General features: G+C 40.9%; 1 protein-coding gene across 1 annotated transcript; it reads left to right on the top strand.

The window, feature by feature from the left end:
• The first annotated feature begins 5614 nt into the window (after positions 1-5614).
• LOC132405267 (glutaredoxin domain-containing cysteine-rich protein 2) lies at positions 5615-13652 on the top strand. The gene is made up of 3 exons (XM_059989947.1): positions 5615-5959; positions 6891-7082; positions 13473-13652. Exons 1-3 carry the CDS (start codon positions 5615-5617, stop codon positions 13650-13652), a joined length of 717 nt encoding a protein of 238 aa, XP_059845930.1.
• The last annotated feature ends 10579 nt before the right edge of the window (positions 13653-24231 follow it).

Genomic DNA, 24231 nt, shown 5'->3' with positions numbered 1-24231 from the left:
TAATCTGTTTTATAGGGACGTCCTTCTATTTTGAGGCTGCCCTCTGGTCCTAGACTCCCCAGCTATACGAAACAGCCTCTCCACGTCCACTCTATCCAGACCTTCCAATATCCCATAGGTTTCAATGAGATCCTGCCCCTTCCTTCCAGTGTGTAAAGGCCCAGAACCATCAAATGCTCCTAACAGATGAGGAAATCTGCAGCTGCTAGAAATGAAAGTAATATACACAAAATGCTGGAGGAATTCAGCAGGCCGTGCAGCATCTATAGAAGAGAGTAAACAGTCAACATTTTGGGCTGAGAACTTTCATCAGGACCTCATACATTAACCCTTTCAGTCCTAGGATCTTTTTCCTGAACCTCCTCTCGACCGTCTCCAATGCCAGCATGTATTTTCTTAACTAACCATCATTCAGATGCTCGAAGGAGGTGAACTGTGGCAAGTGCAAAGCTAAAAGGCTTGTTGAAAGGAATCACTGCTGACTGAGACGGGCAGGTGCAGACAGCTGTCTTACCTGTCACGTTTCGTTCAACTACAAGGTCAGAAGGCAGTTTCAGGGCTGAATAATGCCAGGGGCACAATGGTGGAGACTTTGCTGAAAGCCTCAATACTTGCTCATAGTTGGTAAATGCTGTCCTAGAAACACTGTCATAAAATTAATTAGAACAAATACCAGAAATTTAAAAAGAAAGAACACCACAGAAATATTTAACAGTTCTGACCATATATGCAGTGGGATAAACAGTTGACCTTTCAGACCAATGTCCTGTTGTTAAATAGAAGATTATCAACACTGGGCGTTACAGGCAAGAGACTTTATTAGTACATTTGCAAATTCAACCTCAGAATGAAAGTTAACTCGTTCTGTCAAGGACCAAGCCCAGATCAATGAGGAGGGTGGATGAGTACTTCAGCAGCAGCCCTTGATACGAAGTGCCAGATCCATGCAAAGGCAGCATCAGATGCTCAGCAGAAGAACAGAGCCATCCCACAACCAGCGGAGCAAATCAGAATTCTGCAGGTACCCCCCCCCCACCCCGCTTTCTTCCATGGCCCACTCTCCTCTCCTATCACATCCCTCTTTTCTTCAGCCCTTTACCTATTTCTCCCCGCTTCCACTTCATTCCCCCTTCCCCACCTGCCCATCTATCTTCACCTATCACCTGCCAGTTTGCACTCCCAACTTCTTACTCTATCTTCTTCCCCTCTCCTTTCCGGTCCTAATGAAAGGCTTTGGCCTGAAACGTCGACAGCCCACTTCCTTCCATAGATGCTGCCTGACCTGCTGAGTTCCTCCAGCATTTTGTGTGTGTATTACTCCCGCTTTCCAGCATCTGCAGAATGCCTTGTGTTTAAAATTATGCAATGTTATGAATCCAGTTCTGGACTGTGTTGGGCAATTAAATTAAACAACCACTGGAAGGCGGAGATTACGAGAACATCACTATCCTCGGTGATGGTGAAGTGTAGTAACTTAGTATAAAATGCACAACCCGAACAACTGCAACCACCTTCAGCCAGAAGTGAGTGTTTCAGCCTGGCCACTCCCTGAGGCTTCCGGCTTCAGGGAAGTAAGCCCTGAGCTGATTTGCTTTACTCTCCGTGATTTCAGGAAACAGCTAATTACATAGAATAATGCAAAAGTAATAGGCCCAAGCCATCTCCCAGCTGAGGTGCTGAAGACGTTAGCTCCAGAACTCCGGGACTGCACCAGCAGAGCTCAACACTGCCACCTACCATTGATGATGGAACATTGCCCAGTTTTCAATTCCCTGTTCACTAATCCACTCGAATTTATTGTCACGTGCACAAGTACGGTTAGGTTTAGTACAGTGCAATGAAAAACTTGCAGCAGCGTCACCGACATGAAGGTTCAGAGAACACACAGATTATAAAGTGTACCAGACAGAGGGGAGGGAGGGAGGGAGAGAGAGAGAGAGAGAGAGAGAGATGGAGATGGAGATGGATGTTCATGGCAGTGTAAGACATGTTCTGTTTCTGATGTATGATCCGGCTGTGCAGGTCGGCGTAAGAACCCGATGGAGGGAAAATGATTGTTTCTGAACCTGTTGCTGTGGAGCTTCTGTATCTCCTTCCTGACAGTAGTAGCAAGAAGAAGGCATGATACCTCTTGGATATGTTGTCAATGTGGGGAGAGCTGTGGCCGTAATGGACCGAGCCCTGTTTGTAGGTCCACTCTGATGGTGCCACATTGGTTGACTCAAAAGTCTTACCTGTTTACATTAATAAACCTCTCTAACTCCCTATTTTTTTTCTTTTAAGCTGGATTTTTTTTGGGATTATCATCAACCTTTCTTTAATAAGGTTACCACTAACTACTTTAAAGTTACTATCCGCTATAGGCACTTTATTGTCGTTGTAGCTGCTTTTGAGGATTTATTGTTCCATTATTATGCTTGGTTAATAACACTAGTAAAAGAAGCAGTCCCTTTCTTCAATAATATTGAAGTATAATTGTCTTCATATTGGAAGGGAACAAAGTTTTGGGAATTAGAATACATTAATGATCAATGTTGAGCATTAGCTTACACTAATCTTGTGACCTGAACACATTGAAATTACTTTTCTAAATACGTTGTACTACTTTAGCTTTCCCCAATAGAGAGTTCAAAGTTCAAAGTGCATTTATTATTGAAGTATGTATGCAGTATACAACTCTGAAATATGTCTTCCTGCAGGCAGCTAACAAACAAAGAAGGCCATGGAACCTGCTCAAAGAAACCATCAAACACCCAATGCACAAAAAAAAGAGCAAATCGTGCAAATGGCAAAAATCAAGTGAGTAACACACAGAACAGTAAACATCAAACCACAGAGTCCTTGAAGCAGGCTAGGTCTGTTCAGCGCAGTTCAGTTCAGTTCAATTTAGCACTGTGTCATTCAATGACTGCAGATCACTGAGCCAATCCACAACAAAGTGCCGCAATTTAAACCACACAAAATAGCAATACACCTCCTCTATTACCACCATTCAGGGCTCCAAGCAGTCCTTCCAGGTGAGGCAACACTTCACTTGTGAGTCTGTTGGGGTCATCTATTGCCTCTGGTGCTCCCGGTGCGGCCTCCTCTACATCAGTGAGACCCGACGAAGATTGGGGGCCCGCTTCGTCGAGCACCTCTGCTCCGTCCGCCACAACAGACAGGGTCTCCCGGTTGCCATCCACTTCAACTCTGCTTCACATTCCCATTAGGATATGTCCATACATGGCTTCTTGTACTGCCACGATGAGGCCAAACTCAGGTTGGAGGAGCAACACCTCATATACCATCTGGGTAGTCTCCAGCCCCTTGGCATGAACATTAAATTCTCCAACTTCTGGTAATTCTCTCCCCATCCCAGTTTCACTCTGCCTCCTCCTCCAGCTGCCTATTGCCTCCCTAATGATTCTGCCTCCTTCTACTACTCATAGTGTTTTCCCCTTACATTCCTTCTTCTCCTTTCCTGCCTATCCCCTGCCTGCTTCCCCTCCCCCACCCCTTGATCTTTCCCCTTACTGGTTTTTCACCTGGCACCTACCAGCCTTCTCCTTCCCACCCTCGCCCCACCTTCTTTATAGGGCCCATGCCCCCTTCCTCTTCAGTCCTGACAAAGGGTCTCGGCCTAAAACGCTGACTGTTGATTTCCACGGATGCTGCCCAACAAGCTGAGTTCCTCCCGTGTGTTGTGTGTGTTGCTTTGACCCTAGCATCTGCAGAATATTTTGTGTTAGCAATAAAAAAGGTGTAACCAGAAACCCCAAACTCATATAACATGAACTGCAGAGTCCTCTAAAAATTAGTCCAGTCCACAAAACACACCGATGCCCCAAGACCTAAGACCCCTGCACCTTTCTCTGGCAGTAGCAAGCAAGAGGGAGAGGGAGGCAGGACAAACACAGGCAGATGGTGCAGAACATCTGCTCGTCTTCTGCTCTTGTCTATGTTGATTTCAATCCTGCTCAACGCTTTAATCGGTGAGATTAGCAAATACAGAACTAATCATAGGTTTGTGCTCCACCATTACGCCAGCTACTCTGTTCTCAACCTTGCTCTCACCCATCTCAAATGCCCTCAGAGGCAGCAAAAATGCCAGAGCACCCAGTCGACCCAAAAATATATGATCAAAATGTAAACTACAGGCTCCAACTGCACACAGATTAATAGTAGAAGCTTATTTAAAAGAAGGAGAAATAGTTTCATGAGCTGTCTGCAGGACGTCACCATTAGTTGCGTTGGTCACTGGCGCCATCTTGCCACAGCTGTAAAACAACTGGAGAACTTTGATTTAGGTAGAGCTTCCAGGGGAGAGTTGAGAAAGAACCTTTTATTCAAGGATTAGCAAGGGTTTCAAAATCTCTGCCCAAATAAGTGCTGAAACCCGGGAAAACTCATCACGTTTGAGTTGGCACTTATGTGCTGGTCATCCTGGGACCAGCCTGTAAGTATCATCACAAAGAAGCTACTACAACAGTGACTTTACTTTCTTAGAAGTTTGAATAGATTTGGCATGTCACCAAAAACTTCGGCAAAATTCTGTAACTGTACAGTGCATTGGGTTAACATCTCAACTAGCTAGAGAAGATAAAGTCTGGAAAAAAATGCAAGAAAAATGTGAGTTTTTATCCATAGCTAATGCTGAGATGTCCCCTGGTTATTGTTGACTAACATCATATTAGAATCAACATATGTTATATCTGTTTGGTGTAATTAACTGTGATAAACATGCTAAGTATCATTTCTTTGCAAACTTATAAAACCACTTTATTCTTTGACCCTCTGATTAATCAGTGGAAATGAGTGACAGGAAGTTGACAACCCATTTTATGCCTATCATTCTCTCTTGACGTTAAAGTGATGAAAACAATTCAAATGGATTGTTGCCACATTATCATTTGACTTACATTAACTTTGGTGAATAGGGCTGATGGCATCCAATGTGGTAGACTGTCTACAATGGAACACATAGGCAGGGTTAACACAAGCAAGCTTTTTCCACTGAGGTTGGGTGGAACTACAGTCATAGGTCATTGGTTAAGGGTGAAAGTTTAAGGGGAACATGAGGGGAAACTTCTGGGTATGGAGGGATATGGTCCCGGTGCAATCAATTGAAGTAGGCGGTTTAAATGGTTTTGGCATGGACTAGATGGAATGAAGGGCCTATTTCTGAGCAGTACTTCTCTATGACTCGATAAACTTTAAGTAGACCAGGTAGCAAAGGTTACTGCAGTAGTTGAAGATCCCAAACCTCCACAGGAGTAGTTCTGTTCATTTAAAAGCATTAGATATGTGCACGTACACATTGATGCAGTATGTTTGAGCTGAAGGTCTATTACTTAGATGTATAATTAACAAAATGAATGTAACAGTGGCTCTCATTTTAATTGCTGCCTGAGAATAGATTGCCCTGCAGTGTTGTAGATACTTACGCAAACGTGTAATTGTATAATTAGTCGGCATCAGCCTAGTATATATGATCCCATCACTGAATTATATATTAGAGGCTAGCAGGAGAGCACAATATGCTTCTGCATGGCACTTCTTGTACATGAATCAAGCACTGAGGTGTTTTTTTTTGCTCCTGGAGAATTAACAGCTGAATCTATTGAAGTTGTGAATGGAGGAACTCCGTAATAAGTTAAGAAAGAGACTTGAATCTAACCCGAGGAAAGTGAGGTTTCGCATCTCTTCTGCCTACAGTGGCCGTGTGCTGAAACAGGTTTATGAAGATGGGTCAGAGTCCGAGGAACTTGAGGATGAGGCTCCCAGGAGAATGCTGAAGTCACAACTAAGTGACAGCTTCAGAAGAGGACGAGCTGAATTACAGGAGAGCTGGCGCCCAGCATTCCCTACCACAACGTGCCTGAGGGCATGTAGAATAAATGTTTTCAAAGATGCAGGGAGGTACAGTGTAAGAAGTGGCCAGAATCTATTCACCGACCTGACAGCACCTCGCTCCAGTGTAAGTCAATCATTGCAATATGACTGAATCTCTTTTTTAGCAAGGCAGTAGTCCTCACTTTAGATAATCAGAGATGCCCATATATTTGCTCTTCTGCTTCTGTTTTTTATTGTGCAATTCTGCAAATAATCCTTAAATGTATGTCACATTCCACACCTTCCTAAGTTAAAACAATGGGCCCTTAGGTATTGCAGTTTCAGGTTAGCCTGTTCCCACTCCAGTAACAAATTTCCCACTGAGTTACTCATTGGGCTATCATCTTGACCTTGGCTTGATCTAATAGAGTACTAACATATGCCAAGATTTCCATAACTAAGATTTTATATTTGATAAATATATTAGAAACAAGAGGTAGCAAGGAAAAGAATGGGCCCTCTAAGGACCAGAGTGGTTTGTCTTTGTGTGGGTCAAGTGATGCGGGAAAAAAATACTTATCTTTATTCACCAAGGAGATTGACATGGAAGAAAGTGAGCTCGGAGAGGGTCACATGAATAATATGAAGCAGGTCAGTACTAAGAAGGATGAGACGCTAGATGTGCCATTAAGGGTTGACACACATTCAGGGCTGGATGAGATCTATGATGCTGGAAGATATTTAACGTTGTTCCACTATTTACAACGGGCAGCAGGAATAAGCCACATAATTACAGGCCAATGAGCCTTAGACAGGTGGTGGGGAAATTACCAGAGAAAATCCTAAGGGAAAGTGCAAGATGATGCATTTTGAAAAGTCATGTAGGGGTTGGATATTTAAAGAAAATGGTGCAGCAGTAAGCAACGTTAATGAATTGAGAGCCCTAGACCCTATGAGTTTATTACAGCTGAAAGCACGTCAAACGAGAACTTTTAATAACATTGTCGCATTCATTAACTATTGTCAGTGGTAATACTACATATGTTTGGGTTACATGCATTTTTCTGCATTTCTAGCCATCAAACATATTGAATTTTGGAAAAATCATCATCTACACCAACAATCTCAAGATCATTAAGAAACCACCCACCCAAAAAGAAATCATCAGTAAACCTCTCCAAACTCAGCTGACACCCGACGATGCAACAGACCTGGATGGAAAGAGAGAAGATGAAGAAAAAAGTAAAAAGCATATCATGTCTGCTGAGGTACATCATACATTTTTAAAAATAGTTTAAAAATCCAATGTAAATTATTCATAGTATATTAAGAAAATATAATGGATTTTCTTAGATTTATTTCAATACTCAAGTTGGAGCAACATTGACGCTGGTCCTGTGCTTAGCTGTTATCTACATTTAAAATGGATACCTTAATCATGCAAGATATTCTTTGATAGACACTAATTGATTCTTAACATGGCTCTTCGCTTAGGATGTTCGAGTAATATTTCTATAACTTAATGTCCTGTGGATTGGATATTTCAATTTGATGCAGATTAATAAAAGACCTTAAACTTATTTTTTTACCAGATGGATACAAGTTTCTCATGAAAGATTAATAACGTATGATAAAAACCTCAATATTTATCTGAATGTTTATGTCAGTTGTCAGCTTAGTTGAATCCCAGCTGGGCTCCTGTCATTCTCTTCTTCAGCATTGATGCTATCTGTAAGAAAGGTGCAAATGTAGAATGGAAAGTAATTTTATTCATAATACTAAACAGTTAAAGTCAGGATTTGAAAGCATTGCAGAATAACCTAATGTAATTTTTTACTGGAAGCAACTTAATAATAAACAGAAGTAAAAAATTCCCAACTTACAATATCATATTTTGCTTCTGTTGGACTATTACAGAATCATAGAATCATAGAGTTACACAGCACGGTAACAGGACCATTGGCCCAGCTCGTCAATGATGACCAAGTTGCCTGCTTGAGCTATTCCTATTTGCCCATATTTAGCCCATATCCTTCTAAACTTTTCTTATCCATGTACCTGTCTACTTGTCTTTGAAACCTTGTAATTGTACCCACACTTACAGTATATATTTCCACTAGCAGCTTGTTCCATACACTCTCCATGAACCAATGAGGTGACCAGAACTGAACTCTATACTCCAAGTGTGGTCTAAATAGAATTTTATAGAGCTGCAACATTACCTTGCAGCTCATGAACTTGGTTCCTGCAACTAATGAAGGCCAACGATCATGAGCCTTTTTAACCATCCTATCAATATGTGTGGTAACGTTGAGGGATCTCTGGACCTAGACCCCAAGATCCCCCTGTCCCTCCACAATGCTAAGAATTCTGCCATTAACTTAGTACTCTGTCATCACGTTTGATCTTCCAAAGTGTATTACTTCACACTTAACACATTGAATTCCATCTGCTACTGCTCAGTCCAGCTCTGCATCCTGTCAATGTCCCATTGTAGCCTGCCACAGCCCTGCACTGTCCACAACTCGTGTCATCTGCAGACTTCCACTTTATCATCCACCCTTCCACTTCCTCGTCTAAAAATCACAAAGAGCAGTGGTCCCAAAACAGACCCCTGCAGAACACCACTCATTACAGGTCTCCAGGCCGAATACGCCCCATCTTCAACAACCCTCTGACTTCTGTGGGCAAGCCAACTCTGAATCCACACAGCCAGATCTCCCTGGATTCCATCCCTTCTGCCATTCTGAATGAGCCTATCATAGGGAACCTTGTTAAACGCCTTACTGAAATCCATGTACCTATCCAAATGCTTCTTAAATGATACTGTTCCACTTGTCTCAACCACTTTCTCTGGTAACTCTGCCACATACTTGCCACCTGCTGCAAGAAAATGTTGCTCCTTAGGTCACTTTTGAACCTTCTCCCTCTCACACCAAATCTACGCCCCGTAGTTTTGGTCTTACCTACTCTGCAGAAAAAACTGTTTCCATCTAAAATAGGCTTTCTGCTTTCTTTCATTTGGTAACTGATACAGCCAGATTGAATAGTGGCAGACAGTTTAAGTTCCTGTTAGCACTTAATGTGGTAAAACAAGGAAATAAATTGAAGTTAGGTTAAAAAAATGCATATAGATAGTATTTTATCACAGTTATTCTGGTGATCATATGGGATTTTAATCTATGTGTAGAGTGGTGGAAAATGATGGACGAAAGTATCCTTGTTGAAAATGTCATAGTGTTTTCAGAATAGTTCGTTAGAGCAACATGCTTTTGGAATTAACTAGATAGCAGAACGTGCTGGACCGCATATTACTGACCTCATTATGAAGATACTCAGTTGAAATTTAGAATCATTTTGAGGGAGAGAAGAATGAGTCCACTACAGTACTAGTATTTTAAACTTAAATAAGGGAATGAGAACAGAGGTAGCTCAAATGAGCTGGCTAATTAGGTTAACAGACTGACATGGAGATGTAATGGCAGACATGAATACGTAGACAGTACAGGAGAGTACAGTCCTTCAGCCCATGACACTGTGCCAACCTTTTAATCTACTCCAAGATTAATCTAACCCAGTGTTTTCCAAACTTTTCTAGTCCCCTGATGACTTCTATGCCTGCTAACACCCCCTTAAGACATGTACCTACCCCACTGGGAGTCACTAATCTAACCCTTCTCTCCCACATCATTCTGCATTTTTCTTTCATGTGAGTGGATCTTATATCCATGTTTCAGATATATAAGGTACTGGTGAAACTTCATCTGGAGTTCTGTGTATAATGTTTTCCTTTTTTTAAGGAAGGAATTATATTCATTACAAACAATTCAAGGCTGGATTAGATAGGATGGAGATTAGAAGAATGAGAAAGGATTTGGCTGAAACATATAGACCCCGAGAGATCTTTGCAGGATGGATATGAAAATGATGCTTCCTTTGTCTATATTTCTCGCTATCTTGAAAAGTAGCTAACATTATCAAAGACCACACCTACCTCAAACGTTCTTTTTTCTCCCTCCTCCCATTGGGAAGCATGAAAGCACATAACTCCAGGCTCAAGGGCAGCTTCAATGCCATAGTTATAAGGCTATTGAATGGATCTCTTGTTCAATAAGCTGGACTCTTATTTGCTCAATTTACAGTATCTTGTTATGGCTTTGCACATTATTGACTATCTGCCCTGTACATACTCCACAAATGAAACATGTTTCTGCATTCTGTTATTGCTTCTCCTTTGTTCTCCTTCAACATGTGATGAAAGGAAGGCATGCAATACAAAGATTTTCAGTGCATCTTGCGCTTGTGGGAGAATCTAGATCTGGGAGTCACTGTTTAAAAGTAAGGTATTGCTTGTATATTTAATACAGAGGTGATAGGAAATATTTTCTTTTCGAGGTCTTTTGAGCCTTTGCAACTCCCTTCATCAAAGAAGCAGATTCTTTGACTATTCAGACAGAGCTAATAGATTCATGATGAGCAAGGGAGTGAAAGGTTACCTTTAGTTGAGTGGAATGTCAGTGAAGGACACGGTCAAATCTTCCTCAATGGTGGATCATTGCTGAGGGTTGTGTGGCCTACTTTGTATTTTTTATTTCTGAATGCATTTACTCTTCTTTTCTAGGTGAAAAAATAATCTTATTGCATAATGCGATCCAGAAACAATAACTTAGATGAATGGTCAAATTGCCTGGTTTGGATGCTGTTGATGTGAAGGAAATATTGACTAGAATCCTGACAAATATCTTTGCAACTCACAATGGATTCCTGTTTAGCATCTTGGATCTGTTCAAGTCATCAATTAGGTCTTAAACTGGCTCCAATTAAGCCAAGCTGATGCTTAGAGGAAGTATTTCTAAATGAAATCAATCAGAACTCCTGGAAAGGGCAATTCTAGTGTGCATGAAAATACTACATGCTCAGTGACAAAATTAAAATTGATGAAGTAATTCAATACAGACACAGAGATTTACAGTGTGGAAGGTGTCCTAATTGCCATTGTTCCTTTGCCAGCACTTTGACAAAATAATCCAAATGATTACTAATCTGAGCTCATCACCCCCCTCAGGCATGTATCTTCATCGACTTCAAATATCCAGACATCTCTCCCATCAAAATTGATTAAATTTACCTACCTATTCATCCTTTTAATTATAATTTAAACTGATGACCTCTTGAGTCTTTCTCACCTACCATGTGAAATAGATTGTCTATGTTCAGTCCATCAAGATGCTTCATTACTTTAATAACCTCATTTGAATCTTCTCAAAAGCATTTTTTTGCTTGAGTGGATTTGAACCCTGTATTTCAAATCTGTCTTAATCACCACAGCTTTTAATGTTTGACTTTCACTGTCTAACATTAATGTGTTCTTTATAATCCTCAGAAAAGCCAAAACTATTAATTAAAACTATACTCTGTTATTTTTGTGTTGGAATATTTAACAGTAATAGCCTGATATGATTCTGAAGTTCAGAGGAAGAGTTTTTCAAGGGGTCTTAATGTTACCGACTATTATGTGATCTGAAGCCAGAGAGAAGTGTTGTGAATAGATGATATACCTTAAAGCAGTGGTTCCCAAGCGGTACCGGTCCATGGCCCGGTGGTTGGGGACAATTGCCTTACACTTGTTCCAGTGTAGTGAAGACCACGAGTAATTGGTGGATCATCAGTCAATCAACAGCCTTCGCTGATAGTTTGAGATACCGTATTTAATTTGGGTCTTGCTTCTAACATTCTGCAGCAAAACTGAAAAAATGACGTACACCTGGAATATCAAATTATGAAAATAATAATTGCTAGGAAATTACAAATTCCTTCAAGACCTCGTCCCCTCACTCTTGGAGTTCTTTCGTTAAAGAAAAACTGAAATTACTTGAAATACTCAAGGAGAAACAGAGCTAATATGTCATTACAGTGGTGTTGGTACCAGTTCGGTTATGTTGGGGGAGAATGAGTTTTTAAGCAAAATGCTTGCAGAAACTGTTGTTACTTCTACTTTACAAAAGATCACATGTCAATTTTATGGCCAAAAGAATATCTTTATCATGGACGGCAAATGATATTTACAATACAGAGGCTTTCAGGTACCTCGTGCGGCCTGGGTGGAGGAACTGTATACAATGAATACCAGGAGTAAAAAGAGCGGAAGTAAAAACCCCATCAACCCCGGATCCCGCCTCTTGCTACCAACAGCTTCCCGATTAGTATTAACTGACTTTTAATAAGACTCACATTACAACAGAAACTAAACTCCTAGCCAAAGAAAAATGGATGAACCAGTGACTGAAAAGCAAATGGTTTCCTATAAGGAAGGTGAAATGATGGGGAAGAAGAATTTTCTTCAAGGTTTCTTCAAGCTATTTCAAAGATTCAAAGCTTCAAAGTACACTTATTATCAATCACTGTATAAATTATTCAATCTTGAAATTTGTCTGCTTACAGGCAGCCACAAAACAAGAAACCCGAAAGAACCCAATTTAAAAAAAGACCAACTCCCAATGTGCAGGGAAAGAGAAAAAAACACAAATCACGCAAAGAATAGAAGCGAGCACAGCACTTCGAACCAAATTGAATGCTTAGATCTGAATCCCTGGAGCAGACCAGAGCAGGCCCAAAGTCTTAGTCTCAGTTCATCATTGTGGGGGGGGCAGATCACCTTGAAGCTTGCCGACATGAAACGCAACAGCTGGGGCAGCTTTGCTACCTCAGCGTCATGGAGAGAGGAGTGAACTTTGCAGGAGAGTGAGAGAAATCAGTCCGACTCTCGCCCTCCCTCCCCCCCACCCCGCCCCTACATGCTGCCTTTCCCTTCTATTTGGGCCAGTGTTTAAATTGCAAATACTTGGCTGGCATATAGAAGCTGGCACAGAATCAGGTTTATTATCACTGACGTATCCTGTGAAATTTGTTGTTTTGTTCCAATAGGTAAATGCAACAACATAAATTACAAAAATAAATAACAAGTGTAAAATAAAGGAATAATGATGACATGTTCATGCACCTTTCAGGAATCTGATGGTTGAAGAGAAGAGCTGTTCCTAAATCATTGAGTATGGGCCTTCAGCCTCCTGTACATCCTCTCTGATGGTAGTAATGAGAAAGGGGCATGTCCTGGATGGTGTGATTTTTAGCGATGGATGTCGCTTTCTCAACACATGGCCTATTGAGGGAGGGTGGTGCCTGTGATGAACTGGCCTCTGCAGCTACTTGCAAACATGCTCTGGAGCACTAGTTTGGTGCTGGGCCAGATTGTACAGGTCAGGGTGTCAGGGCCTGGGGCGAGGGACGGGCCCGTTCAGCTCACTGCTCTGCGTCAGTTAATCGGCTCTGTGCTGAGCTAAGGGTTTGTGGACGGCCTCTCATTGTGAACTTCAGTTCTGAATGCTATTTGCTTACTTTTATTGTTTGCACAATTTGTTTTTTTTTCTCTCTCTGCATACTGGATGTTTGACAGTCATTTTTTAATGGGCTCTTTTGGGTTTCTTTGTTTTGTATTGCCTGTAAGGAGATGAATCTCAAGGCATTAAGCATTGATAATTAATGTACTTAGAGCTTTTGACCTTTGGAGGCTCCATTCCAGACCATAGATGCATAAATAACAGTAAGTAATAAAATGCAATTCACATGCAGCGTCTAACTCTGATTGAAATCTGTTCCAGGAGGATGAATCAGAGCCTGTGTGTCTACACTGTGAGGGAGCAGGATGTGTCCCCTGCTCTTTGTGCCACGGAAGCAAACTCTCAATGTTTGCCAATCGATTCAAGGAGTCATTCAGAGCTATACGATGCCCAGGGTGCGACGAGCATGGAGTGCAGCCGTGTCTGACCTGTGCACAATGAAAGCCTTAATAAATCCAACATAGTAAAGCTCTCCAACTGTTAGTGAAGCAACAAGTAATCCCACACAAAACTGTTAGAAAATGTACGGAATTTTTTGGGAGAGCTATGGTGGTGGGATGTTGGGGGTGGACAATAAAAGCAGAAATTCTGGAAATATTCAAGAGAATTAGAATCAGATTTATTATCCCTGTAATTTGTTGTTTTTGAGGCAGCAGTGCAGTGTGGACTTTAAACATTGCTATTAGTTACAAAAAAAATTTTAAGAAGCGCAAAAGAGGAATAACGAGGTACTGCCCATGGGTTAGTGGACCATTCAGAAATCTGATGGTGGAGGGAAAGAAGCATTTCAAACCCTCTTTTTTTAGATCTATCTACGTGTCCTTGCATCCGTCTGTCTATCTGTTTGTACACTAAATTTATTCAATTTTTAAGTCTTTTCACATGTTGCTGGGAGCTGCAGCAACAAACAATTTGCTGGAAGAGCTCAAAAGAACAAGCAGCATCTGTGGAAGGAGTGGGGCCGTCAGTATTTTGGGCTGAAACCCCTACCCTGGTGGTCCCGATGCAAGGTTTTGAACCCAAAACTTCCACCTTTCCTGTCCTCAGACCTGTTGAGTTTTTCCAGCCGATTATTGGTTGCTCCAGATCCCAGCATCTGCAGTTTATTTTATCTCTGTTGTTGAGAGCTGTGTTTGGATTTGATTACCAACTGTTACAATTTATGACTTGAGTATAATGTGCAAGTGGATAAGGCTGATCCTCACATCTGCTGTTTTAACATCCATGTTTGCCTCATTGGTAAAAGATGAAATGTAAAATGCAAGCCTGGCAGTTGCCCAGAGAAATGCTTTTACTCGGGTTAAATCAATCAGTTCTAGGTTAAATCACACTGACCAGGAACTATATTCAAGCACATCTGTGCTCAAATCCCCTGTGCATGTTTGACATTTTCCTAAAATCAATTGCATGCGTAAGGATGTTTTTGTTATGCAGCACAAGTTTCCTCCACTGTTTGTTCAAGTGGAAGTTTAGGGTGCAATGTACTCATATTAATAATAGTACTGATAATAATATTAAGATGAAATTAGAAATGTGATTCTTAATAAAGTGGTCAGATTGTGACATGCATTCTTTCCATGTAGTCTCATTTTTCAGTGTTTCAGGTATTGCAAATTGATGTCACTGGTTGTGCCCTCGCTCAACAGCATTTTAAACAAATCTCACCAGAGTAGCCTCTGCCCCATTGATCACCTGCACCTCACGGTAGTAATGTTGCCGTTTGCAACACAGGACTCAATCAAGGTTCACGATTTTGTGGGGGACTCTTCTATATTGTTCGTGGCACAGTAGTGTAGTGGTTAGCACAGAACTCTACAGTACCAATGACCCGTGTTCAATTCCCACTGCTGCTTGTAAGGACTTTGTATGTTCTCCCTGTGACCACATGGGTTTCCTTCAGATGCTCCGGTTTCCTTCTACATTCCAAAGACGTTCCAGTTGGTAGGTTAATTGGTCATTGTAAATTGTCCCGTGATTAAGCTAGGATTAAGTTGGGTCATTGCTGGGCATTGTGGCTCGAAGGCTGGAAAGAGCCTATTCCACATTACATTTCAATCAATAAATAAACACACAAACAAGCAAATAAATAAATAAATAAATAGATCTTATCATTTTCGTAACAGCCTTTTATTCAGTGGTTGCCATGGTGAATGGTTATTTCATGGTCCAATAGTTACCCCATGGTCTTACGGTAATCCTGGGGAGCAGGCCACCTTGACACTGATTTTCACCGAATCTGACTGTTAGATTGATGTACCTTTGGTTGATATACAACTTGATCCCTCCATAAGAGGGTGAAATGCATTTTCTAAGCAGCAAAGCCTTGTATTGTGCAACAATTTCACAGAACACCCACAATTTACTTCTATGCTTTGACTATTTCTCCAGGCAGTTGGTTTGGTTAGCAGTTCAGTGAAAGGATTATCATTTCAGAAGCTGGATTATGCCTTAGATATTATCACACTTGGAGAGACTTCCAGTCTCTCTGATAACTCCATCTGCTCAAAGAGCTCCGAATTGCAGCTCCTTACAAACAATGTTAAGGGACTGAGGCTGCAGCTGGATGTCCTTCAGCTCATACGGGAAAATGAGGAGGTGATAATTGGAGGTACAGGGATGAAATCACCCCTAAGTTGCAGGAGGCAGGTACCTGGGTGACTGTCAGGAGAGGGAAAAGGAATAGGCAACCAGTCTAGAGAACCACTGTGGCCATTCCCTTCAATAATAAGTATATTGGTTTGGATACTGTGGGGGGAGGGAAAGCAACCTACCAGGGGGGAAGCCATAATGACCTGATGTCTGGCACTGGCACTGAGTTTATCTCAGTGGCTCAGAGAGGGAAGGTGGGGGGGGGGGTGCGCGGAGAAGAGGGGTGCAGTAGTGACAGGGGATTACCTAATTAGAGGAGCAGACAGCAGTTTCTGTGGATGTGAAAGGGACATCCGGATGGTATGTTGCCTCCCAACTGCCAGGGTCAGGTCCACAGCATTCTAAAGCAGAGGGGTGGGGGGGTGAGCAGCTGCAAATCATGGTACATATTGGAAACAATGACAGAGGTAGGAAAAGGGTGGAGGTCATGAAGAGGAAATATAGAGAAGCTGAAAAGCAGAACTTCCAGGATAGTAATCTCTGGATTACTGCTTGCGCCCATATGCATCTGTGAGGGCAAGAACAGGATGATTTGGCAGATTAATGCATGGCTGAAGAATTGGTGCAGAGAGCGGAGTTTCAAATTTCTGGATCATTGGGATTTCTTCTGTGCAAGGTATGACCTGTACAAAGAGGATTATCCTGAGGGTGACCAATATCCTTGTAGACAGGTCTGCATTTGAGGAGTGTTTAAACTGATTTGGCAGGTGGATAGGAACCAGAGTGACAGGGCTGATGATGGGCAGTTGGTATACAAGAAGATGCTGTGTTTAATGAGACTGTGAAAAAGGATAGGCAGGTGATAGAGCAAAATTATCATTGGGATAAGGTGAAGTGTAATGGGGCCAAAATTGCGAATGATGGTAAGTTCAAGACAGAGGGTGTTTTATTTAATTGCACACTGCATACCGAATAAGGTAGATGACCTTACAGCCCAGTTAGAGATGGGCTGTTGTGGACATCACTGAGATGTGGCTGTAAGAATATCATCGCTGGGAGTTTAATATCCAAGGTGACACATTGTATCAAAATGACAGGCGGGTAAGCAGAGTCTGTAGCCTCTCTACTTCCCCAAAACTACCTGCCCCTCCACCTATTTTCATATAGTCTGCAAATTTCGCAACAAGCCTGTCAATCTTTCATCCAAATCATTGACATGTAATGTAAAAAGCATTGGTCCCAATTGGTCCCTGTGGAACACCACTAGTCACTGATAAACAACTAGAAAAGCCTCCCTTTATTCCTACCCTTTGTCTCTTGCCAGTCAGCCATTGGTTTATCCATGTTAGGATCTTTCCTGTAATACCATGGGCTCAAAGCACGTTAAGCAGCCTCATGTGAGGCACCTTGTCAAGGGCCTTCTGAAAATCCAAGTACACAGCATCAACTGATTTCCTTTGTCTATCCTGCTTGTTATTTATTCAAAGAATTCCAACAGATTTGTCAGTCCAGATTTTCCCTTGAGGAAACCATACTGAAAATGGTTTATTTTATGATATACCTCCAAGTACCCTGTGACTTCATCCTTAATAGTTGAATCCAACACCTTCCCAACCATTGAGGTCAGACTAACTGGCATATAGTTTCCATTCTTCTGTTTCTTTCCCTTCTTGAAGCGTGGAGTGACATTTAAAATTTTCCAGTCTTCTCAAACCACTCCAGAATCTAGTGATTCTTGAAACATCATTACTTATGCCTCCACAATCTATTAGGCCACTTCTTTCAGAACCCTGAGGTGTACACCATCTGGCCCAGGTATCTTCAGACCTTTCAGCTTCCCAAGAAAATTCTCTCTAGTAATGGTAACTTCATACACTTCATGACTGCCTACACCTGGAATTTCTACCATACTGCTGGTATCTTCCACAGTGAAGAACAATGCAAAATGTACTGTAAGACCATAAAATATAGGAGCAGAAGTATTCAACCATGGGTTGATCCAATTCTTTCAGTCATCTCCACTCCCCTGCCTTCTCCCCATACCCTTTGATGCCCTGGCTAATCAGGAACCTATCCATCTCTGCCTTAAATACACCCAATGACTTGACCTCCACAGCCGCTCATGGCAACAAATCCCATAGATTTACCACCCTCTGACTAAAGTAATTTCTCTACATCTCTGTTCTAAATGGATGTCCTTCAATCCTGAAGTTGTGCCTTCTTGTCTAGACTCCCCTACCATGGGAAATAACTTTGCCATATCTAATCTGTTCCAATCTTTTAACAATCAGAATGGTTCTTTGAGATCCTCCCTCATTCTCCTGAACTCCAGGGAATACAGCCAAAGAGCTGCCAGACGTTCCTCATACAGTAATGCTTTCATTCCTGGAATCATTCTCGTGAATCTTCTCTGAACACTTTCCAATGTTAGTATATCCTTTCCAAAATAAGCCCAAAACTGCACACATTACTCCAAGTGTGGTCTCACAAATGCCTTATAAAGCTTCAACATCACATCCCTGCTCTTATATTCTATGCCTCTAGAAATGAATGTCAACATTACATTTGCCTTTTTCACAACCGACTCCACCTGGAGATTAACCTTTAGGATAGCCTGTACAAGGACTCCCAAGTCCCTTTGCATCTCTGCATTTTGAAATCTCTCCCCACCTAAATAATAGTCTGCCCATTTATTTCTTCCACTAAAGTGTATGATCATACATTTTCCAACATTGTGTTTCATTTGTCACTTCTTTGCCCATTCTCCTAAACGATCTCTCTCTTCAGGCTCTCTGTTTCCTCAACACTACCCGCTCCTGCACCTATCTTTGTATCATCGGCAAATTTAGCCACAAATCCATTAATCCCATAGTCCAAATCATAAAAAGTAATGGTCCCAACACTGACCCCTGTGGAACTCCACTGGTAACCGACAGCCAACGAGAATAGGAAATCTTTATTCCCACTCTCTGTTTTCTGCCGATCAGCCAATGCTCCACCCATGCTAGTAACTTCCCTGTAATTCAATGGGCACTTATCTTGCTAAGAAACCTCATGTGTGGTACCTTGTCAAAGGCCTTCTGAAAATCCAAGTATACCACAGCTACTACATCTACTATGTCTACCCTCCTTGTAATTTCCTCAAAAATTTGCCGTAGGTTTGTCAGGTAGGATTTTCCTTTCAGGAAACTGTGCTGGCTTTGGCCTATCTTATCATGTGCCTCCAGGTACTCTGTAATCTCATCCCTGACAATTGATCCTAATAGCTTCCCAACCACTGATGCCAGGCTAACAGGTCTATCGTTTCCTTTCTGCTGCCTCCCAGCCTTCTTAAACAGTGGAGGAACATCTGTAACAATACCAGAATCTATCGATTCTTGAAAGATCATCGTTAATACCTTCACAAGCTCTCCAGCTACTTCCTCCAGAACCCAAGGGTGCATCCCATCACGTTCAGGAGATTTATCCACCCTCAGACGATTAAGCTTCCTGAGCACCTGCTCAGTCGTAATTTTCGCTGCCCTGACACTCTTGAATGTCTGATATATTGCAAATGTCTTCTACCGTGAAGACTGATGCAAAATACACATTCAGTTCCTCTGCCATCTCTGCATCTCTCATTACAATATCTCCAGCATCATTTTCTATTGGTCCTATATCTACCCTTGACTCTTTTTTTACCCTTTATATACTTAAAAAAAGCTTTTAGTATCTTCTTTGATATTAGTCACCAGCTTCTTTTCATAATTCACCTTTTCCTTCCTAACGACCTTAGTTTCCTTCTGCAAGTTTTTGAAATCTTCTCAATCGTCTATCTTCTCACTAGCTTTGGCTTCCTTGTATGCCCTCTCCTTTTCTTTTACTTTGGCTCTGACTTCACTTGTCAGCCACAGTAGTGTCCTTCTTCCATTCAAAAATTTATTTTTATTTGGAATATATCTGTCTTGCATTTCCCTCATTTTTACAGAAACTCCAGCCGTTGCTGCTCTGCTGTCCTTCCTGCTAGTGTCCCTTTCCTGTCAACTTTGGCCAGTTCTCCTCTCATGCCATTGTAATTTCCTTTGTTCCACTGAAACACTGACATGTTGGATTTTAGTTTCTCCTCAAATTTCAAAGTGAACTCGATCATACTGTTCCCCAAGGGTTCCTTAACCTTAAGCTCTCTTATCACCTCCAGATCACTGCACAACACCCAATCCAGTACAGCTGATTCCCTAGTGGGCTCAACAACAAGCTGTTCTAAAAAACAATCCTTTCAACATTCTACAAATTCTCACTCTTGAGGTCCAGTACTGACCTGGTTTTCCCAAACCACTTTCAAGTTAAAATCGCCAGTGATGATTATGACATTGCCCTTCTGACCCATCTTTTCTTTCTCCTGCTGTAATAGAGCTGCAGCTTAACCTCATGGCTCTTGAACTCAATTCCCTGACTAATGAAGGCTAACACATCATATGCCTTCTTAACAACCCTATCTTGTTTCTCTGCAGAAACATCTGGCTTGGCTTCCCTACACCTGCACTGCAGGGCAAAGCATAAATACTGAGAACTAATGATAGTGAAAGCAAAACAAATATACTGTAAGTACGCTTGTGTTCTTATAAAGTAATACATTGGAGATTATTGTAATATTGATCATATAACCTTATTCAAAACCAATGCTGATGGATTGTTTTATAATTCATGGAAAAGGTTATCACTTTATGACATTTCTTCCCCTTTCCCTCCCCACTTAATTAATTGAAAGACTGTAAGTGACTTCCTCTCATGTTACCATCAGTACCAGTACAATTTCATGTTATTGTCTACATTGTAAATTGTTAATGCTTGCCATAAATGTTTAATTGCTTCTCATGGGCCTTGATGCTCCTCACCCAGAGGAACTGGAATTTGTGGTTTCTGATGAATGGATGAGTTTGCAACCATGTGGAAGGAAGCAGCTCTCAGAGACCAAGTAATCTCTTTGTGTGGATTTCACATCTATGGATCTTTGTTGCTTCAGAGGACATTACAAAGAGTCCCTGGTGTTCCACAGCATTGTTATCATCATGGTAATTGAGCAGCCAATCACATGAGAGAATTGTCACTAAGAACAAACCATGAAGGAAAATCCACAAGAGTAATATCACATATTGGTATTATTTTCAATTAAGTAAAGGTTGGTTAAAATTAGAAGTTGAATTATCAGAGAGAATCAATTTATTTTATTTATTTGGGTTCATTGTAATCTCTCCAGATGGTGAGACAGCTTCCATCCCAATGTTACAATGGACAACAAAGATTTGTTTTCTGAATTCTTTCGGGTGTAGCTTATGGATTTTAGGCTGCTGATCAGGAAAATCATCAATAGACTTTCCAGATCACAAGTCATGTTTTTAAAATTGCCTATATTTTTCATTTCAATTTATAATTCAAGTCAATCAAAATGTTGCCCACAATGTATGCTGAGAAGTTTTCTATCTCAAACCTGTGCATGCTTAGGCAGGGTGAATGCTGCATGGTAGGACAGGTTTCCGTGAAGGATTTTGATATTTGAGACAGAATTTTTCCCAGAATAACTGATAGCAAGATTAAGGAAGGCATTTTCCATTGGTCCACAAATCAAACAGGTCATCAATGACAGGCAACTCAAAGAACTTCTAGAGTGCCGGAGAAAGTCACATGGAAAGGATTCAAAGATGTTGCTGAAAATTTTCTTGTCAATTACAGAGCACCAAACTATGTACAGCTGGTTGACAATATGCTTCAGGCATACAAAGCTATGAAGTGCAACATGTCACTAATGATTCATGTTCTGCACTTCCACCTAGACTCCTTTACTGCAAATCCAGGTGTTGTCGGTGATGAGTAATGTGAGAGGTTTGACCAGGACATTGTGGTTCTGGAGAAACGGTATCAGGGCAACAGGAATCTGCCAATGTTGGCTGATTATTGATGAACATTGAAACAGTGTACAAATGAAAATCATCAACAAAGCCTTTTTAGCTTAGTTGAACTATTGCAAAGTATATCAGCACCATGATGCAAGTAAATGCATTCTATTCAATAAAAGTTTCTTTTTTCTCGGAAGTCCTGCATGATATAAGTAGTCTGAAATTATATTTGTGTTCACCTACGTGGTCTATCATAAACAGAAAATAAATTTTGAGTAAGCAACACTTTCAAAAAAAGTGCTGTCCGGTGTTGTCAGATACTTGAATGAAGAACACTTGATGTCACAATGTACCTCATTATAATCTTTCATGCACTGCCCTTTCTCTGTAGCTGTTACACTTTATTCTTCCTTGTTAGTGTTTTACCTTGTTCTATGTCAATGCAATGTGTAATGATTTGATCGATATGAACAGTATGTAAAGGAAGCCATTTATTTATTTATTTATTTATTTATTAATTTAGAGATGCTGCACAGAATAGGCCCTTTCGGCCTTTTGTGCCATGCCGCCCAGCAACCCTGATTTAACCCTAACCAGGACACAGGACTATTTATAACCTACCTGGTATGTCTTTGGATCATGGTAGGAAACGGGCACACATGGTGAAAACCCACGCATTCCACTGGAAGGATGTACCAACTCCTTACAGATGACACCGGATTGTGCTCCAAAATCCGACGCCCCAAACTGCAATGGCAGCGCACTAACCACTACGCTACCATGCCTTCCACTTGGTGCTTAGTACAATTGACAATATTAAAATAAAAATAATGATTATTATTATTATTGTAACCGGGTGACTATCGAATGCTATTCAGTTTCGTTAAAAGTGTACTTAGACATTCATCTAGGTAATGCTACAGTAGGTGTTTGTGCCTTTAAGTGGAGGTGGTGATGTCATTACACACGCACGGGATAGTGGGGAGAACATTTCGCTTTCTGCTGCAGGAGCTGGTGGGGCTTTGGAATCAAGTTCCCCCGGAGGTGCTAGGAATGGTGAGGAACGGTGAGCATTAATTTACAATATCCATGTGAATTCGTTTATGCTTGTTGGCAAACCCGGAATACTGGTAATTTGACATATTTTACACGTGAACGCTTTAGATTTTCACAAGTAAAGGTCTTGACGCTGGATAGCGTGGCTTGCAAAGTTCCTCACCAGCCAAGCAGGTCAGTCTTCCTGTAATTTAACTACCAGGCAATATCTTGTAAAAGTTGTGCCAAAGTGTACCTTTTGTCTAACTTTATTGTATCATGACTGTTTGTGCATGTAACCGCGTAACGTGAATGTTTAGTCTCCGTTCGGGGGTTCAGCACGTGTGTGTACTAAAAAGTAGTAGACGTCTTATATGAGATGTATTCGCTTACATTTTTCGTTGCTTTGTAAAAGGTACAGGGTTGGGGGGGATTCTAATGTTGTCTGTATTGTGCTTCTTCAGAATTGCTACTACTGTATTAGTACTGTATTAGTTTTGTGCGATTTTCTTTGTATTTTTATACTGCATATGCAATTGGTGGACACACAAGAGTTAAACAGAGATTGTAACAATGGGATCTGATTGTAAAGTTTGTTCGTTTTGTTTTAAGACCCTCTTCTGGCACTTAAACATCTAAAACAGATAAAGGAATTAAAACCCGAAAAAGTAGTTGTCCCGAGTGTGTACTTTTTCCCCCGGGCTACAACATTATTATGGCTTAGAACATTATTAGCCCTCATCACACTTGAACCAATGAGGAGCCAGGATTATAACTCCTTTCATGCAAACTGATTACTTTAGCTAGTGTTGAGTTTGAGTAAGTGTAATTAAGAAGACTACTGTCTATAGCTTCTATCCACTTAATGTGGTGCCATCGTGGCGCTGTTCCACACATGACTCATAGTTTGGGGAGCCAGAGTCCTATACTAAACATCTCTGTGTTCCATTTCATGGACCATTTTATTAAACACGATTAACCAGTATTAACTAAATATTAGATAAAAAATAGCCCTGTTTCAAGCCATACAAAATGCATTTTAGACTTGAAGTACTTTTGATTTGTGATCATTTGTGATGTTCAGAATTCAGTAACCAATTTGGGGACAGCCACCTCTCTCGCCAATACAATAATGACTAGATTTTCTGGGATTTAATATAATGTTGATTGAGGGATGATTGTTCATCAGGGTAATACATTAAATATTTATCATGTGGTGTTAAATATTTATTCTACTGAAAAACATCAAACACAATTAATTATTGATCCTATACTGCTTAATATTAAGGGCTGTAACTAAGCAGGAATAAAAAAGACATAGAGACTGGTTTTGTTTTCATTATCCACATAATTTTGCTTTTGTATTAGTTAAGTGGGTTCTGCAGTATATGCAAACTGTAATAATTCTGTGAGCTTCATTTATAAATTATGCTCATTATATTGTAAAATCTTGTTCTCTTCTGACAATAGTTCACCATCTCCTCTGTTATTGCAAATCAACATATGTTTTTATAAAAGGTTTT

The sequence above is a fragment of the Hypanus sabinus genome, chromosome 15, assembly GCF_030144855.1.
Source record: "Hypanus sabinus isolate sHypSab1 chromosome 15, sHypSab1.hap1, whole genome shotgun sequence".
Lineage (NCBI taxonomy): Eukaryota > Metazoa > Chordata > Chondrichthyes > Myliobatiformes > Dasyatidae > Hypanus > Hypanus sabinus.
The sequence above is the reverse complement of the archived record's forward strand: the minus strand, read 5'-3'. Positions and strand labels throughout refer to the sequence as shown.

Excerpts from the sequence above, each read along its gene's own strand:
- LOC132405267 (XM_059989947.1), top strand. The coding sequence starts at position 5,615 with ATGGAGGAACTCCGTAATAAGTTAAGAAAGAGACTTGAATCTAACCCG. Across the intron at positions 5,960-6,890 it reads TGACAGCACCTCGCTCCAGT|CCATCAAACATATTGAATTT; the intron begins GTAAGTCAATCA and ends CTGCATTTCTAG. Across the intron at positions 7,083-13,472 it reads AGCATATCATGTCTGCTGAG|GAGGATGAATCAGAGCCTGT; the intron begins GTACATCATACA and ends AATCTGTTCCAG.